This window comes from Falco cherrug, chromosome 10 (genome assembly GCF_023634085.1).
Source record: "Falco cherrug isolate bFalChe1 chromosome 10, bFalChe1.pri, whole genome shotgun sequence".
NCBI classification, from domain to species: Eukaryota; Metazoa; Chordata; class Aves; order Falconiformes; family Falconidae; genus Falco; species Falco cherrug.
Window position 1 is genome coordinate 25,173,123 of NC_073706.1, and position 20,245 is coordinate 25,193,367.

Genomic DNA, 20,245 nt, shown 5'->3' on the forward strand with positions numbered 1-20,245 from the left:
CAGTGCAAACCAGCCTGCTGACCCATTCGGGAATTTAACATCACATCTGAAGGCAGCGGTGAGCCTTGACTGGGTCTGCAAGTGAATGCTTTCCTAGTTTGGCTTCACCAGTGATTAAGCTATATAAAAAAGGCAGAAATACCACAAGGGAAAAAAATTAAAAATATGTATTTTACCCTTTTTAGCAATATAGCTTCATTTACGAAAATGTTCCACAGAATCTTACTGTTTCTGCAAGGATAATGAAGTTACTGAAGTTCTACCCTCTTCTCATTTTCACAAACATTTAAGTCAAGTGCTGCACAGCAGCATCACAGAAAGCTCCTTCGGGATTCACCCCAAGAGAGCCAGGAGCAGACACCTTCTTACCCAGTGCAGGAAGCAGAAGAATGAGAAAGCAATAGGGAAAGAAAAGGGAGCTCTCTATAAGCTGTTCCTCTGTAAAAACATAAGCACTGTAGAACCTTGAAAGTCCTTTTCAGACTGTGTCACTGCTAACAGCTAATGTAACAGGAAATTTTAAGTCAAATAGTATATTAGCCAAAATACCAACAATAAATGGCGAAGTCACCAGGCTTAGCATAAAAATAAAACACGCTAATGAAACATAGTGCAGTTTGTTCATAGCATGTGCAGTCTAGAATCATGCATAATGTAACAGTGCAACTGCTAACAGCAGGCTCACAGAAGATAATTTACACTTGTTTTTATGGACATGAGGAACTGATCTTTGAAGTTGTCCCTAATGAGATTCTGCTTGGCCCTAACAGCATCCTGAGAGAATGTGCTGGTTTTCTCCCCTGCATCCGGTGCATATTTATAATGCAGAATCCAGACCTATTTAAATTGCACATGTGGACCGGTGTCCCCCCACGCCATCACAAAGTCAGATTCTCACAGTGGGGGAAATACCTACTAAAACGTCTCTATTTACCTTCAAGTCTTTTTTATAATTACCCACACCACCTTCCCTAATTACCAAAAGATACATGGGGGTTAATAAATAAGGTTTCTTTTTTCTTTGCACAGTTGAACCCCTAACTTGATTAGGCTGCCAGGTCACCGGCAGCTGTAACACACATTACAGAAGACATGTTCAAAATACAGTCAAAAGGCTCCTCAGAGGACACAGCAGTGTAGCTGTGCAATGGATCACAAGACTTTATTTCAAAAACACAGGCAGCAGCATCAGTAAGACAAAGAGAAAACATTTTTTGCTGTGCCCTATGTAGTCATTGCTTTAATACCATACCCACCTGTTTTTAAAAGTCCTTTCACTTGCAAGATCTGCAAGAACCATTGACCAACATCACTAAAATCTCAAACTGCAACTAATGCAGCAGCCACGACGCCTCCCACCACTACGAGTTGCTGGGGTACGGCTACCGCGAAGTGGCAACGGGTGAACGCATCATGTCCACGGAGAAGACCTCAACTCCGACACGCTCAAAGAACAGGGGCAGTCACATCTGTAGTCACACGTACAGTAGCACAACCCTTCTACAGCACTGGACCAAAACTGACTGCCAAAGTTAGGTAAACGTTTAACAACGTTTGTGGAAATGCTGCCTAATGTAACTTTGGGGTGTGAATACTCAGAGCACTGCTGCTAACAAGTGCCACTGCCCACTCTGAGCCAGGCTGTTGACCCATGTCTGGCAACAAATTAAATAAGGACAACCAGGTTTTACTCTCTCTTCCATGCTTCTCCCAGATACAGTCATCCATATACTACCATGGCTCTTTACTATCACTGTTTCAAGTCAAAGTATGCAAGTAAAACTAAAGCTGATTATCGTTTAGACTAATATGCTGAAGTGCAAACTAAGGCATATTGGGAAACTTTTTCATGCTCGGTTCAACTATTCCTTCGGCAGGCCAACACCCTTTGGGGGGTGCTAAAATGAGAACGCTGGGGATGGCCACTCCAGCAGCCACCCATGTAGCTGATACATAATATACTTAATTTATACCATCAGCGAATCAACATTTTAACTCTTGGTTCTCTGCCTTCTTCTGCTCGGAAAATAGAGAGGAAAAAAAAAAAATCCATAAATTCTTTGCGCATACTTGTCAGCACTATTCATGCCCTACAAATGCTCGGTATATTGTTTAAAATCAGATGACGTGGGATAGATAGCAGGATCCCTGATTTATCATTTAGAGCTCATTGTCTAATCTGACCCTAAACAAACAGAAATCCTACCCCTGACAGCTGTTTGGTGCCTTTAAAAAAAAAAAAAAAAAAAAAAAAAAAAAAAAAAAAAAAAGAAAGAAAGAAAAACACACACACAAAAAAAAAAAATAAAAAAAAAAAAATCAACAACCAAACACACAGAGGACTGTGCTTTATTTCCTAGAAAGACATTCATGGAACAAAGACCACCACAGCAACTGGTGTTTCTTTCTCTAAAGAAACTCTAGTTTGAGTGGAGGCAGGGACTAATCTACCCTCCTGGCTCCACATCACCCCACAGGTAAAAGATGACAGTCATTTGTGGGGAACTTAGGAGGGAAGCTCCAACAGTCACTGCAATAGCTCTGTGTGCGTATGTGGAGAAAGGGAATTCGTTCCCACTGCACCGTCTGACACTGCTCACAAGCAGACTTAAGCCCAACAGAAGCAAAACTGTAAAGGATACATTAAAAAAAAAAAAAGGTGTGCCTTTAAAGCTGCTAGGTTCTGGGCACAGCACTGAAAGGTTCAAATGACCTTGCCTTGGTGTGTTAACGTACAACCTCTTGGTCAGCATTGCCAGATTCCCTCATGAACAACTACAAGGCCCAGGTCTGGAAGCTCAAAATCTGAAAAAGCTTTTGTTAGGAAAATAATAAAACACATACAGACCTGAAAGACAGACTCCGATACTAATGCTGCAGCAATGATGTGCCACGTATTACTGCTACACTTCATGCTAGAGCAAGATTGCCTTTAAACACATATGCAGACAGTAAAATCATAAGAAATGAAATTGAGCTGCAAGTGTGAGGTGTACTAAGAAATATACTTTAGGCCAACACCTTATCTTGGGTTACTTCTGGGTATCTGAGATCATTTATCTATTTCTCATCTTCCATTTATTCTGTATTAGTCACCTCCAGTGCATTCCTCTTGCATTTTATTGGACAAGCGTCTAGACCCTAAAAAAATTGTATTGCCTCTTCCTAAACAGATATCCAGAAAATTGCCACTTCTTGTACCAAATCTTCTACAGACCCTCATTTAACTTCAACTAATTAATAAAAAGAATTACCAAGTTCCTGACTTGATGTCTTTCAGCTTACACCTTTTAACTCTGCACTGAATAAAATGAATCATAAAAGGTCTTTCTCATTCTGTAGAATGATGTCTTAAAAACCTTCTAAGAGAAATACTGACTGAAAATAGTCACTCTTGCATATCACAATATTAAATGATATTATGAACAGACTATCAAGGAATCCAGGTGATCCAAAGTTAATTTTTCAACTTACAATTGGTATTTCTCTTGACAACCTAGACTGAATGTAAGGATTCTTTTCAGGAAACTGTGCTCTGTATTAATGATATCTAAAATGAATGAACCTGAAAACAAAACAAAATCCCCCTAAACACAGACCATTTAAACTCCTTGAAACCAAAACCAGGGATTTCTTTTCTCCTCTGGCTCAGAGAAAATGAAGGCTCTACGCTACCTGTATATGTTTTTAAAACAACCTGTTTTCCTGAAGGCACAGAATGTATGGTAACACATAACTAACAACAAATGATGAAAACTTGGAGAGTTAAAGGTCTTAATTTTGTTGCCAAGATGATGCATCAGGTTCTGAGAGGAACAGTATGTGTGATCCTTCCATTAACACAGCGGCATTCTCACAAAGCAGCCATGCAAAGTAGCCGAGCAGAACACCGCCAAAGGTCACAGTGCAAAAAATAAAAAAAGAAGAAAATACCACATACCACCCCCAGAAGATTACCATCATCATTTTAATTCTCAGAGGGTGTCTGAAACACGTATCCAGTATACGAGTATATGAAACAGTATCTGATCTGTGCAGCCGCATTATACTGACATATCTAGCAGAAAAACTGCCTTATCAACTTTGTGCAAAAAATTAAAAATACCCTCCAAAGGATTAAGAAGTTGCAATACGAGTCATAACTCCCCCTCAGTAACCCAAAGCGAATGTCCTAAGGGGAAACTTTCAAGGCACAGAATAATAAAGATAGCAGAAAAAAATGTGTTCTTGTAAACATGCCTTCCCTTCAAAGCTGCAAGCATCACCGTTTAACAAACAAAAGATGATGAAAAATCAAACTAAAGTCAAGAGGGATATAATCAAAATCAAAACATTTAAAAAAAAAAACAACTTCCAAGTAATTTCAAAGATTACACCTGAGTTCTATATATATACTTGAATGTATTATTATGTATTTATTCAGTTTTAATCTATTCACTGCTTTTCACCAGGAGGAAAAGTGAATGCCTGGCTGACTTGAAATTTACAAAATAAACAAACCATAAAGATGAAATTTCCCTCCTCTTTAATATCTGTTAATTATCATAATCTTACATGAACATTGTTCACAACCAGAGAAAAAAAGTCCCTGAAAGAATCATAGCTTAAAATTGAGTAAACCACTCAATCTGGCATCTCTAAGTGACTGGTCCCGTCCCACTGGAAGCAGTAACACTGTCACTAATCACTGCATTTAACAACTACAGGGACAAGGCTCCTATTTACTAAATATGCTGGACCACATGAAATTTTAATTCGGAACAATTATCTTCCCCAAAACTACTATTTCACCATTCACAGGGAAGAAAATAACCCTTCGGTAATTCTCACTGTTGGCTAAAAGTGAATGTGCTTTAAGAAACAAAGCAGCCTGGAGTAATTAAAAAGTAATGACTTTTTCCTTTGTGCTCCCTATATAAAAGGAGCATGAAGAAGATATACTGGACTAGCACCTTTTCCTTCCCATAAACTGATACAATAGCAAAACATTTAGGAGTAATGTGCTGACCCTGATGCTCCCAGTCACTACACTCAATTCCTTATACCAGCGAAATTGTAAACGTGGTAAATGGCAAGTTTCCTGGCTTACAAATGCATCAGATAAAGTCCCTCTATCATACTCCTTTCTCCTTCCCTCCCCCATCCTCTCTCCATCTGCTGCCCTCCTGGGAAGGGAGTGCTACACTTAACGGCTGTGTGCTTTTAAGTCTAATGTGCTGGATATAAGTTAATGCCCAGTACTGTAAGCAGGGACTCTAGTGCGTGGCAGCCTCCAGTACTGTTTTTTCCTTGTCAACATCCAGCGGAATCTCTGTAGCCCTAGTGTCAAGCAGCAGGCAAGGAGGAGAGGGTCTGGGAATACGAAATCTGCAGCCTGTGACGAGAACAAATCTTGCAAGGCGCCACACAGCACAATCATTCAAATCTATTGGTAAAAACAGGAGAGAGTTGGGATTTTCCTATTTGTCTCTCCTCCCCTCCCCGTAATAATTTAAATTTAGAAAATACACCCACTGTAAAACAGAGCATATAAAAATGGGGCAAGCATTTCGCTGTCAGTGGATAGTAACCAGGTGAATCTGTCGACAGCATTTTGATCTACAAGACAACAATAAGAAATAAGATGGGCTCGACCCATCAGTTAGGAAGAGGATGACTCTATCTGGGGATTACAGGTTGACTTGCTCTCTAGACATCCTCTGCCCCCATGCCGAAAGCTTCAGTGGCAGCTCACCACACCAGTGCTCACCCACCAGGCATCCCGTTTCAGCCAACCTTCACGCAGCACATCCTGCAGGACACATACAGCTGATGCGCCAGGAGAAAGCTCCAGGCTTACGGAGGTTAAGAGCAAGCTTTATGATCAGCTCTTCAGGAGATAAATAAAATGACTGCAGCTCCCGGTACCTGAAGTTTATTGGCCCACATCAAAGCCGAAAGTAAGCGAGCAGGACCTGAATTTCCAAACCCCATCAAACAACGAGCTCTTTATATCTTCTGAAACACCTTCTATGAAATATGTGCAGGTGTACACAGAGACACACTTATCTCCTTCCTCTATTTTGCCCTGCTTTGCATGTACCCATCACACAAGACTAAAAAGCCGCTCTCAGACCTTCTGCGAGCAGAAATGATCATGATGAAGTCCACAAAGCTACAACTGCACATGCCAAGTATGATTCAAACCACTGGAAACAAGAAGCCATTGCTTCAAAGACCAAAACTCACAACTTGCTGGAAAATCTTCTAGGCACTCGGAAAGACCTGGCATGAATTAAGAAGGGAATGATTTTACCTCGCAAGACTGAGCGGACTTCTGAGCAGACTTCCCACCCAACACAGGCTCTCCGCTCCATGGGGGCATGTATCGCTCAAGTAAGGCAGGTAACCCTCATGCCAAACTTCACTGTATCCTCACAGAAGTAACTTTACAAGCTCACTGTCCATAGGGGCATGTTTTAAAGAAATCTCCCTACCTCACTGTACTTTTTCTATGCCTCAGCACATTTATTTTCTCAAGTTACACCATGGCCTTTTACAGAATTCAAAACCAAAAGCCTTCCAAGTGTTCTTCTGGGAAGGAGACAGGCATTCTGGCTCTCCGTTTCTGAATTTTTCTGTAGATACTTATGCTAGGCAACTGACTTGAAAATGAAGCCACTTCTGGTAGCTCAAGATCAGAAATGTAAACTCCAGAAGCTACCCTGCAACATTCAGTACAAAAATCAATGTTCATCACAACACCACCTGCTCACTTCTGAAACACCCCTGCATCAAACATAAGCAAGCTACATATAGTAATTTAACTACAACATAAACACCTAAACCCACATTGTTTACAGGGCCTTCCTTTTGTTTATTTGTCCAACAAGATACACAAAGAAAGATTTGCAAAACAAAAGCAGATGTGTGGTAGGCAGGTGCAGCACTTTCCTTGGGCTTGGAATAGCTATGTGTCACAGGGAGGAGCTTATCACCACTGCCAGGGAAGACCAGCCTCATTCTGCCACTAGGAGAAAATCACAAGCCAAACACTTACGATGGGATCTGCGGTGTGGAGCCTGCAAGTTTTGTAAAGTATTACCTCCCTGTTTGGAAATCTGCGCTCTAGAAGTTGTGCCCAAGATAGATTGCGCTCTCACCCTTCAAGCATTAAACAAAAGCAAGAAGCTGCTGCTTCCACAACAGTCCTACTTCCCTGACATTTTACGAAAATAAATGAAAAGCTTCCAGTGACAGTGCAACATCCTGATTGTAACGTATATGGTTTTTATTTTTTTTTCCTAACTACTTCATAGCAAAAACTGCCTTGGTGAGCAGTCTCCCTATAGCACAAGGGGCAGTGGTAGGGACCGCTGCTGCATAAAGGATTCCTGGTCAGATCACATCACGCACTTCCCGTAAGGTAAGAACACACTGTATATTGTACATAGACGTGAAAACATAAGTAAACTGTCACTCAGTATGACTGACCGCTAAATGAATTGCATAGGTAATGCTATAAATGTAGAATCCGATCATGTAATGAAAATTTCTATTTATAGTGCTCAGCTACTGAAATAGGGTCTTATAATTAAAATGCTCATTACCTGAAGGCTTCTTTTCAGGTTTAACGCCACATAAAAGAACATGAACATACATGCGCATAAAACACAAACAATTTTCCTTCCTTCTCCCTCTCAGGCTTTCCCAACAGGGGCCAGGCTGACTCTACAAGGTGTTGTAACAGCAGAATTTCATCAATGAAGAAGTAAGGTGAAGACATGTCCATCCCCTCCAGTCCTTGCCTGTTGTCAGATCCCCACCCTCCCACCTGTGCTGGCCACCCCGTAACCCACTACTGGTGAGGCTACACCAAGAAAGAGATCACTGAAAGTAGCTCACTGGGGAAACCACCCACCCACACCACCCAACAGATGTGTTTAACCATTTCAGTGGTACCTACAGCAGCCCCACAAAGGGCTCTGCCAGCATCACTGGGGAGGTGGCAGAGCATGCGGCACCGGGGCTGAGCAAGCTGCTGGGGAGCAGCAGGCTCAGCACTGAGTATCAAAGAACATCCCCCCTTCCAGACCTGCGAGTAACCTACAATCCCAGCTTTTTACGTCTAGGAGGAGTAGTACTCGCACAAGGCTGATGCCTCGCACTGAGGCGCTGGTGGATTTCTGGCAGCCTGCTCCCACTAGCACCAGAGGTAAAGGGGGTTATCACCAACTTAAACCAGACCTGGCTTCCATCTTAGGACAGGACAACATGCAAATATAGGAACCAACAGAGCAATGGTGACAAAAAATGAATTTAAACCTATCCTACATTTGTAATAATACCGGCACTTTTAAGCATCAGCCTTCAGGTATGTCAGAACATTTTTTAAAAGGTAAGTTGATACTATTCCTTTTCACAATGACAAAAAGAGAGGTCAGAAACAATCAGTTTTGCAAGAGAGCTTAGCATATTATGACTACACTGCATAAACACAATACAAAGAGCCCAAATTTGAGTTTTAATTACAAAACTGCAATCCCTCAGCTTTATATGAAGTCTGTATGAACACCTCACTTTCATCATGCTCCACTCCAACACCTCAAAAGCCTTTAAGTGTATCCTCATGAAAATGTTTTTATTCTCATTTTACATGTAAATTTACATGTAAATTTAAGTTTAGAACTTGCATTATGCTTTGATTTTTGCAAAGTAAGTAACCTGAAATAACGTAGTATCCTTAAGATCAGTACAGATCTTGACTCACACAGACATACACCCATGCACATGCTCCAGTAAGTCAGTTTTCTTAATGACCATTAAAATTAGCATCTTTGCAACTTGGTTTCTGTTGTTCTATGGCAAGAGCATCAGAAAATGCAATGAGTTAACGGCCCTCTTCTTGAGTGGAGACTATTTATTTTGGGAGAGCTGTAAGGATTCTCTCAGCTGCTTTGGGGCAGCTGCTGAAGGGCTCCTGCTCTTGCCCTAAGACAGGTTTCTTTTACTTAATGCATCAGGTTGTAAACTCCTGCCTTTCAGCAGCCACCCATGCCACTGAGGGACCAGCAAGGAAGAGAGACGAAAATTGCACCAACATAAGCTGTGAGCCATGACGCCAATAAAAATCCCTGTGTCCAAAAGTTAGGCTCAAGTTTTAGACATGTTCATTCCACGTACTTCTGTTTTCACAATTACAGCTTAATTGTACCTTGACTGTATCAAAGAGTACTGGGGTTTTTTTAGTTATTTAGAAAAAGCAGTAGTGAAAAGGTGCTTAGGTGGTCATGAGCTATGTATGCTTTTGTAGGAAGTGTTATTAATGGACAGAGCAACAATTTCCACCAAAACTGTGATCCTCTATTGTACCAGCACCAACTGAAGCAGTCTGCCTAGTCACACACGGGACAGCTAACTGAAGGCTGAACCTCTGTATTCTCTCAACCAGTATCACCACAGGTACGAACTCCACTGTTCTGTAAACGTCAAATAAGTCGATATTCTATTAATGCCAACTCTTTCCCCCTAAATATCCCACACCTTATAGGAAACAAAAGTTGGTAATATTACAAATCAAATGCATGACTTCCCACCAATCTCAGTGGCAGTTTATAAAGCTCATTAAATGCAGAACGGTTTCCCCAAGAAAAGAAAAAAATAGGCAAGATTCTGTTTTTCAAGGTTAGTAGTCTTTTAAGTTCTCCAGGTTGTAACAACTTAAGGCTTTATCACAGTTGAAAGTTTTTTCTTCTGTGATTATACAGCTATATTTTTATATTACTATTATTATTATATATACACATTTACACACACTCATACATTTAAATACTTTATTCAACTACATATATATATTTCTACTAATATAACATTCTGTTTATACTCGTTGTTTTAGAATAAGAATATTCACATGGGGAATTAATCCAGTACAGAAAAGGCAGTAAAATTATATAGTTACAGATTGTTCAATGTATCTCCAGGTATGAATAACCTCATTTAGAAGACTTTTGCTCTGCTACAGAAGCCTCTATCTTTCTTACTCTCCTACTACTGAATTAAAGTCTACTGAATTTGACAGGGTGAAGCCTCCTGCAGCTGCCAGCACAACACACCTGCCCGGTGTGCCAGCTCCTCCAGCGCCTGCCACCCCATCCCCAGGGCTGCATTCTGCCACTGCTCGTGGGCATCGCTGCCACCACTGACCGTAGCCTCATACCAAACATCTCAAAGGTCTAAACCAGCCTGAAAGCTTTTTCTTCCCCCGCCCTCCGCCCCTTTTTTTTTAAAAAAAAAAAAACAAACCACCTTGTAATATCTGGCAGCAGTCACTACACCAAAGAGGCAAGCAACATTTGCCTCTTGCAGCCACAATTCTTAACAAAAAAAATGGGAAAGTATCAATACTTTCAGAACAATAATAATCAAAGGGAGGCATATTATAATTGTTATTGTTTTGCAACTGCCCTTTAAAGCAAGGAACTATGGTGATGCAGTTAATTAAAACTAAATGAAAGTAAACACGACTTGAACAAAGCATTCAGATGCAAACACTGTATAACATCTTCAGAAAATTAAGTGAAACCTGTGGGTGGGAGCGCTGCTTCAGGATGACAAAATATTTAACCTGATATCCCTTTATCCAAAATAATCGTACAGTAAAAATTGTCTTCAGAACACTTGTTCAAACATTAATTAGTTGAGAAATAAAATACAAAGACTGGACAGACTGATTCAAAAGCCATACTATACCAGAGCTTAAGTAACTGACAAAACTGCTGTCACAGCCAGCCCAAGCAAAGCCAGCGTTAATACACTGTTATTTACCTGATACTATGCTTAAACGGATCCACTAAGAAGCGCTGGTGTAAAAATACATAGATGATAAAAGAGAACTGTATCCCTGCTGATCAAACTACATGACACTCGTGTGAAAGGCAGTAAATAAAAGCCAGAGAAAAAGCACAGGACACATGTCCCACAGAACAGGCAGAGTAACAGCAGGAGTACCTTCACCGCCCGATTTACGCTGATGGTGTTCCACAGCCTCTCCATTCACTCCAAGGTGAGGGTTGGGGCCAAAAGATACGAGAACCAGAAAACAGCTCCGTGTACACCAAGAATCCATTTCTCACCTTTGCACATGGAGATGCATATCCATAAAGAAATTACTTATTAAAAAATATTACTTCCTTCAGGAAGGAACATTGTCCTTAAGCTACACTCAAGCTACAGATTTATGGTTAGCAGCAGGGCCCTGTAACAATACATTGCCCTGCTATTCGCATACATGTCATAACACTCAGTTACCGTGTTGCTTTATTCATTTCCCATCATCCAATGATTTTTTCAATTTTTTTTGTTTTCACTACAGAAGAATAAAACCTCCTCAAACTCCCCCTTGGAAAAACCAAGCTGCATGCATTACTTCAAGACCGCAAAAAAAGAAAAGCAGACTGTAAAATGAAGTCAAATCAAACAATACTGGCAGCTGCCGCAATGTGGCACTAGCAAAGATACAACAGGGTAAAAAGATCATGGTTTCTTTGTTAATACTGCTTTCACCGATTCTCTGTTCGGGTTTCTCGCTTGATGACATCCTCTTTCAGAAATATGCACAACGCCTCCATTACAAAACATTGGGAAGACAAATAAGGATGCCTTCTGAAGCTACCACACAGTCTAGCCTCTCCTCCCCATAAATACCGTTCTTACCATCACACAAACCCACACTCACAGCTGCCCTTTCCTTGCTTTCCTCTTCCCACAACTCTAGAGACCTGCTGCTAGGATCCTGGCATTTTTAACTCAACAGGTTTTCTAAATCCCATCATTTGCAACGGAGACCTAAACCTGAACTCACCTCCTGAACCACAACGCTGTTGTCTTTGCTCCCATTGTGAACCCAAGACTAATCCCTGTCCGATTTTTCTAAATTTTGATCTCCCTTCTAGTATGCCGCACCCTTCCTTGAAACCAATTTACTGATTTTAAGAAAGCTGCAGCAGTTCAGTTAAAAATCTTTCAAAATACCATCACTATGTTCTACTTTACAGCTTCAGTATTTATTTCAATTACACAACTTCTCCAAACAAGTAAAATCTCTTTTAAGACATCTGTCAAGTCAGTATCGTTTAAGAGAGATGCAAATTATTAGAGTAGTAGCTGTATAAATTGTTTGCAAGCTTTTGAAACAAAGCACGAGCAATTTTTACAATGCTGACCAGCACACTCAGCTGGTCCTCAAACCAGCTCCCACTGACATCAATGTCGATTATAATGCATTCTTCAAAACTGCTTTCTACATTTCTTTTGTTTGTTCTGAATTCATTCTCTACATAGAATTTGTACATAAGGTCAGTCAGAAGTGCAGTCTGGAGCACCAAACACGCAGCACAAATTTGCTGACAAAAGATCTGAAAAGTGCATCAAGAAATGGAACTGTTTCTAAAAGAAGAATTACATCACCGTTGTAGTAATAAATCAAATGTAATTAAGGAAAACTTTTTCCACCTTGAAAAGTTACAGGCAGGACAGACAACTCTTCAGCATCCCTCCTAAAGTTGCCTTTAGGAAGGTTGTAACCACAGGAAATCCTATTAGAAGGTGCTGAACTCCTACATTGTGACTCTTCCGGCAGGCTTCTACATAACAAAAATGCAATGAAGCCCCATACAACTTTCCCCTCCTTATTATGCAAAATCCTTATCAAATTCAATAGTGTGGCATCGTTCAAAACCCTGCTTAACAATGGCAGCAGGAGGTCGAGAGATGTCGTCTTTGTTTTAGTTTCACGTGCTTTTCAGTCTATTAATGTGAGAAGGAAAAAAAAGAACCTTCAGAGAAATAACCGATAAAGATCAAACCTAACTAAACAATGGGAAGGAAATTCAGTTAAAACTGGTACTTAGCTCTGATGCAGACCATTGTGCCTGGGGACCCTGCAGAGGAATGGTCCTGCGGGTCATACAATACCCAGGAATAACAAGGTGAGGTAGGAAGCCTTCAGCTCCCCACTTCCCATGCTTTTTGTTGGTTTAAGCCCGGGCCAGGGTCGTGGGTTTTGTGTTTCTGGGGAGGCACCACCGGGCAGCCCCCCCCACCCCACCCCACCCCCAAGCCCTTTGTGCAGCAGGTTGCGAGTGGAATGCAGCATGCGGCACACGTTCCACTCGCAACCAGGAGGACAAAGGATTCAGTGATCAGGGGGGACAATTAGTCCCAATTAGCCCTATTTCGCAGCTGAGTGTAAAGGCTGGGGGAAGGGAGCTTAAATTTTAAAGCCATGGGTCCCTCAGGCGAGTCAAAGTGAGATCTGCAGAGTGAGGAGTGGCAGAAAAATGCACCCAGTTAGTCCCCTCTGGGGCAAGGTGCTTGGAGTCCCTGGCAGCAGAGTTATCTCCAGGAGATGATGGAGCAGTGGCTTCTCAAACACACCACGTTAGAAAAGTGAATAACCTTTTTACCTATTTAGCTAAGGTGGCTAACCAATTTTTCCAGTTTTCAACCCAGTCGGGCAGCAGCAGCTCCCGGTGCAAGGGCGCAGGCAGGCACACAGCAGGCACACAGGCAGGCAGTGTCAGGGATACTCACATATGCACATGCGGAGGCTGGAACCTGCTCTGATTGATGTTGTAGTGCGTAAACGCCTGCGTTGGGTTGGAGCTGTACTCATCCACCGTTATGGTAACTTTGCCTTGTGAAGGAATTCCATGAGCCATCCTTCCTCCTTATGGACATGAGCAGCTCACAGCTTCCCAAGGCCAGGAGCGGGGTAGGGCATCGTGTCCCAGGTGGCTCCCAGCTCCCAGCAGCTCCTCATCAACTCCGCCGACCTCTGCCAGGAAAGAAAGACAGCACACGCTGCTATAAATTCAAAAGAGATGTAAATATACACGGACATATTGCTTCATCCTCCCCTGCTTTCCATTCAAAGATCTATTTTTGATGTACCCATCACCCAACTCTCTAAGCTTTACTATTCACTCTTTTTTAAAATTTCCTCATCATTTAACTCCATCACCATTAAATACATCCAAAGGATAAATGCTGAAAGTAAGGAAGGCTTTATCTTTAAGGGTGGGAGGAAAACTGTGTTGAAAGCTCCCATTAAATATTCCACATTCACTATTCTTTATTTTAAATAACATCTTGTGCTAATTGCCACCATGAAAATTAACAAGGGAACCCCATTTCCTGATGGACAAATGGCTTTCTACAAATACCCACACTTGTTTCTAAGGCCCTGTTTTAGCTTTACAAAATAACTTACATCTGAGAGACTTAAGAGAAACTGATGCAAACCAGAGAATTTCACCAATTGCATAGCAAAAGGTAGACCCACATACCTCTGAATCAAAGTCTTTATCTGTCCTGAGAAAGGCTAGTGTCTAGACAACAGTAATAGAACACTCATGTTCTAGTGCACTAGCAATGAAATTGGTTTGGATTCATCACCTGACAGTAATGATTTATCTGACATTTAAGTGCGATGTTATGCATAAATATTTCTGCATAAGATGAAAGAAATATGCTCTTCCCTCTCTATGCATCCCTATCTTTCGCTTCTTCAAAGTGCTCTTAGACATATTTTGCATTAAGACTGGAAGCGTCCTATAATACGAGTGTAAGCCCAAATAGCCAGAAACTTCCCAAACCCCATCCCTGTTGAGTTCCCTGCACAGAATCTGTGCTTCAATTTCTTCAATCAATAAACTGGGGATACCTCAGCTGCCTTCCTTTCAGAGGGACTGTGAAAATTCATCAGCTGATGTTTGAAGAATACCTTAAAGATGAGCAACTCTCTAAAAGCCCTGTCCATGAGGCAGACCCTCAACTGGCACACACCACCCTAGCTGAAAGGACTTCCATGAAATCATGACACTTCCCATCAGTTGATTTCCCGCCCCGCCCCCACTTACTTGCCACATGCAATAGTGGATTTTTCATATCTGGTGTGTAATTTACAAAAATAAATCAGTGCTTGCTGGGCAGACAAAGAGATAGGAAAGACAAGAGCATGACTTGAGAGCCCTGAGCATCAAGCTAAGCAGTATTTTTCTAGTGTGATCATCCTGGACTTCTCTTAGCTCCCAGATCAAAATGTGTTTGCCATGTGTAACGTTAAACATTTGGAATCTTTGATTTGTATTCAAAATATATTTTTAATACAAAGACTAATTTCCAGTTTGGCATGAAGCATGATAAAAATGCCCCGCAAATGGCAGATGGCCTGCTATAGGCCATTTATTTTACTATTTTACAACCTCAGGCCTATGTACGCTTCCATATGTTAGTTGGGTTAAGACATTCTGCAACCTTCATTCCAGTAATTGGGTTCTATCCTTCATCATCTTTAGTACTGGAGGGAAAAAAAAGATAAAAACGAAAAGGGGAAAAAATGAAACTAAACCATAAAGTTCCCATTTAAAAACTGAGTCACTAGTGAGATAGTACACATCCTTAACTAAGGTTATGGTCCGGTCTTTGCACTAACCCCCTCTCATAATAAGCACAAGTTTCAGGAGTGAAAATCAGCAAGGTGAGCTTTACTAAACCAAACCTTTGCTGTGTTAGAAGTGATGTGTAAGATGCGTGCAACAACTGCTCAGGAATCATAATGTAGCGGTTACCATACCAAGTCTGCAGCTGTTTCCTTAATTTCCCTTACAATTATATTTTAGTGTTATTTTGCATAACAGTAAAACACAACACCTGCTTCAAATTGCAGTCCTGTTCCAAGTACTGTAATTCTTTTGAGATAGAAACTACCAAGAGTGTGCAACACAGAGCAACATAATTGCCCTGCACTGAAAAGTAAATACAAATGAAAACATCTTCCTGTTAGAGAAATGACTGTCATTAACAAAAATGCTAGCCATCAAAGCTCCCAGGGAAAAAAAAAAAAAACACAACTAAGTTTTTCTTTTACACAGCAAGAACTTCAGCGTCTGCATAAATTAAGTAGTAGCGTAAAAATTACATGTCTAATGTTATTTTTTCCCCAATTAAAAGCTACAATATAAAACAACACAGTAAACCAACAACAAAAATATGCTTGGGCTTTCAGAAAAGCTAAATCACACTATTTTCAGTAATCTAGAAAGGTCAGAACATTAAATTTCACTCATGGAAGAAAAATCCAATTTGTTCATGAGAGTGAATTATACATAAAGATAATAAGCATTTTTTACAAGGTTTATAACAATCCATGTTACAGAAAGAAATTACAACTAACTGGCATAAAACAAATTATAAGAGGATACTTGAATAGCTGTATTAAATACTTTAAAGTTGACTTTCAGTAAGACTGCAAGTATATAAGATGCAATTGCTTCCCATCGTTCCAATCTTTAATCATAAAAATAAATCTCTATATTTAAATTAAGACAAAGCCGAACAAAGTATCCTTTTAAAATGAAATTCAACAACAAATGCCGGATTGGAGAGAGAGGAAAGGAAAAAAAAAAAAAAAGTAAAATCTGAAGCTGGCTTCTGTGTCAATTCTCTAATTTCCATTTAATGCTCCACAGAGTACTACAGCTCACCTACCAGAAGTAATTATTACCTAAGAACTAATTATTACCTTCTTTACTGTGAACTTCTCTGAAGAAAATATCAAAAAGGAGCTGAACGCTTCGAAACTTTAAGAACAAATTTATTTTAGGCCCAAGATGAAAAAAAACCAAAAATAAAAAGGCTACTTTGAATCACCGCCGTCCTTCCTCCACCTGCAACCACTCTTTGAAGATTACAGACAGGAGGCGAGTACAAAAGACTAAAAGTTGCATTATTTTTCAGATCTGTCAAGTAAAACAACGTGCAGCACCTTCCCCACCGGTTTTAAGTCATAAACAGCGAAATGAGGACTGTTTCTTTCTTTAGCAGGCTGCGACCCCCCCAGCCATAGCTGCTACCCTGGGCGAAGAGCCCTGCCCCAGCGCGGAGGCGCGCCGGGATGCGGGGGGATGCAGGGATGCGCGGGTATGCGCGGATGCGTTATTGTACGCGTCGGCCCAGGTCTCCAGGTACAAACCGGCACTTTTTCAGAAAAGGGCTGGCACGGACTTAGGCGCAGCTACATTTTAAAGCCGCATGGTACCGCCGGGTCAAAAAAACTATCGCCCAGGATGCGCAGAGAAGTCACCGGTGCCGTCTCCCGGCGCGCCGCCCGCCCCGCAGGCACGCCGAGAGCCTTTCCCCCATAAAATATTTACGCCTCCCTCATCTGAATTTCAAAAATGTGCCTGCCGGCGGCTCTGGCGCTAGAAAAGCCGCTTTTGAAAGGCGGCCGGCCGAAAGGGTTAACCCCGTGTCAGCACCTCCCGCGGATACAGCCGCTATCCCGGCACCGTGCGGCACCAGCCCCCGCAACCCCCCGGAGCGCGGGCACCCACCGCCCCCCGCCCGACAAGGCACCGGCGGGGGGGGGGGGGGGGGGGCAAGGGGGGTGCGGACCACGGCCCCCCACGCCGCCGCCCCGCGGTACCTGGGCTCCCGGCCGCTCCCCGCCGTCGCCGGCTCCCGGGCCGCCCCGGCCGCGGCCCCGCGGGGCCCCGGGCTCGTCGCTCCCCCCCCCCCCCACCACCACCCCGTGATTGATGGCTCTGGGTGGCCAATGGCTCCGGCGCGGCCCCGTCCCGGCGTGTGCCGCAGCCCCCGCCCCGCGCCCCCTGCCTGGCCCCCCCGGGCCGCTCGCCGCGGCGGGGGCAGCTCTGCGCCGCGGTGCGGTACGTGCCATGGCGCACAAAGTTCCCCTCGCACGCAGAGCCCCGGCCGCCGCCGAGCCGAAGCGGGGTCTGGGGGCGGGGGGGGGGTGTTCGGGGGAGGGATGCAATAAACTCCGCGGGGGAGCGCGGCGGGGGCTGGGGGGTGCCCGCTGCTTTCGATCCCGGCGGTGCCAACCGCGCCGCCCCCCGCACCTCGCCCCCGCCCTCGGGAGGTTTCCAAGTGCGTGAGGCCTCCGGGATCGCGGCTCCACCGCGGGTTCTCCCGCCGGCTGAAGGCAGAGGGGGAAACTCCGCCGGGGAGCGGCAAAGCAAACCCGCCCTACCCGCCGTACTTTTGCGGCGTGTGCGTGCCCCCCGAGCCCCCGGCAGCCCCGTCCCCCCCCGCCAGCCGCTCGGCGCTGCCGCCCGTCCGCTGGCCCCAGCCAGCACAATGCTCGCCGGCCTACGCTCCCGGCCCCGCCGCGCCGCCCCAAGCCCCGACCCCCAGCCCGGGGCCGGCGCGCCGCCTCCCGGCCCCAGGCCGCTGCCAGCGCCGCAGCCCGTCCCCCCCCGCCCCGGCCGAGAGGCGCGGCGGCGGCGGAGGGCAGCGGGGCACGGCCTGGGGGGGCAGGGCAGGGCGGCCGGGCTCCGCGCCGCCGGAACAGCCGCCCGGGCTGCGGGGAAGCGCCGCCGCACCGACCCGACCCGACCCAGCGGGCTCGGGGCGGTCACGCCGGGCAGGCGGGCAGCGCCGGCGGCCGGTTCCATCCGTATTATTGTTCGCAGCAGGCTGGCCCCGCCGCGCCGGAGCGTTGCCCGCCCCCCCGCTCGCCCATGACACGGCACCTCTAACCCGCCGCTTTGTGCGCCGCTGCCCCCGCCGCCCCCCGCCCCCGCACGCAGGCACCGGCCCGGGGCCGCTCACCTTCCCTCCGCCGGCTGCCGCGGCGGGCGGCTCGGGGATGCCTTCAGCGCGGGCAGCGGGGCCGCTCCATGGGGCTGCGGGGGCGCGGCCGGGGCAGAACCTGCGCCCGACCCCGCGGCGGTGCCCGGCGGCGGCCTGGCTCCGGCTCCGGCTCCGGGTGCGGGGCGGCGGCGGGGGCGGGCGCGGTGCAGTGAGCGGGGCTGCCACTGGGGTCAGGGAGCAGGCACCAGGAAACACGGCGGCCACGGAGCGCTGCTCGCACACGCACACACGCGCGCACACACACACACTCACACACACACACGCACACACACACACATGCACACACACACACACACAGAGAGGCACAGCTCCTCCCGCTGCCTCGCACTTCACCCCCCCGGGCAGGGAGGGAGGGAGGAATCGCTGCTGCATTTCCCAAGCGCGGCACAGCCTCCCCCCACCGAGCCGGCGGGAGAGGCCGGCGGGAGCAGCGGCTCTGCCGGGGGCCGGGGGCCGCGGGGGGGGGGGGGCCGGCTGCCACAGTCCCGGGGCGCGGGGGGGGCTGTGTGGGAGCCCGCCGGGACTCCCCCCCGCCGGGCATCGCACCCCTCGCACACCGCCGGCCCGGCACCGCGCGGAGCTGCTCGGCTCTGCCCCTGCAGAAATAAAGAATAAAATAAACAAACAACAACAATTTTGGGGGAAAAAAAATCCCCCAAACGGGTTTTCCCATCTTCCACACCTTTCATCCTTAGTTCTTCATGCGGTGCTCTGCTCCTTCTGCAGGCAGGCTAACCTCAGCCATCGGAAAAATGCGCCGTAGGGTCAGCCTTGGAGGGTGAACATCGCCTTAGGATAATGGGGGCTTTTCCATAGGGAGGAATAAATCAGGGAGGTTGCCGTTGTCTCCCCCACCCCAAAATCCGCAGCGGTCGTGTCAGCAGTGAGCAGTAACGAAGTAAAGCTCCGAGGTGGCTGTGCTTTTACTTTCGAGACAGCAAAGGGAAGGGGGGACTTCCACGGTCGTGTGCTTACAATGGGGAGAAATAAAGAAAAGGAAAGGAAAAAATTCCCGACAATTCAGAGCAATCGAGCTGACAGCAAAGCTCAGCTCCTAACAGGCCTCTTAGAGTAAGCCGTCCCCTACATGGTTTAAATAAGTCATTTTGACTCTGGGCAACCTTTGGATATGGGTGGCAACCAGGCAGGTTTTTCTTTGTTGTTGAAAACAATGAGAAAGGTCCCCAGTATTGCCAGACGAAAATCCGCTAGGATGGATTGCCCTGTTTAAAAACATGGCAAATTAGAAAATAACCTGGGAAAAAAAAGGCTAAACAGCATAAGTTTTTTTTCCAGATTTGATATTAGACCTTTCAGCCTGATGTTTTTTTTTTTTACTATTGTCATTTCCCCTCTTAACAGAAGCAAGCACTGGGAACCACCAAAGGAAAATTCCTGTTTCAGACAAAATGGCCCACAGATGAGTTGTCCTCCTCACCAAATCTAAGCAACATTTCCCAGGGAATCTTTGCCTGGAATGGAGTCTGAGGCCATAGTTTCACAAATATTTGTAGCTAACTTACTGTGACACAGCTGCAAAACCCGCACTCCAGCATTCAGCCCGCTTACCCCGCTCCTGCCCCTGCACTTGCCC

The 20,245-nt window shown here is 45.1% G+C and overlaps 1 protein-coding gene across 3 annotated transcripts in view; it reads right to left on the reverse strand.

Annotated features, from left to right (window-relative positions):
* MPPED2 (metallophosphoesterase domain containing 2) overlaps positions 1-18,901 on the reverse strand; it is a 108,808-nt gene extending 89,907 nt beyond the window's left edge. Inside the window, exons 1-2 of one of the 3 annotated variants that reach the window (XM_055722966.1) lie at positions 18,610-18,901; positions 13,570-13,813 (exon numbers count right to left, since the gene is read on the reverse strand). In XM_055722966.1, the coding sequence (XP_055578941.1) occupies positions 13,570-13,697 (128 nt within the window). In that variant the 5' untranslated portion in view covers positions 13,698-13,813; positions 18,610-18,901. Of the gene's footprint in view, positions 1-13,569; positions 13,814-16,561; positions 16,613-17,464; positions 17,553-18,609 lie in introns of those variants that run through there. The other 2 variants (XM_055722967.1, XM_005436167.4) reach the window with 2 other exon arrangements.
* Between the last annotated feature and the right edge of the window lie 1,344 nt (positions 18,902-20,245).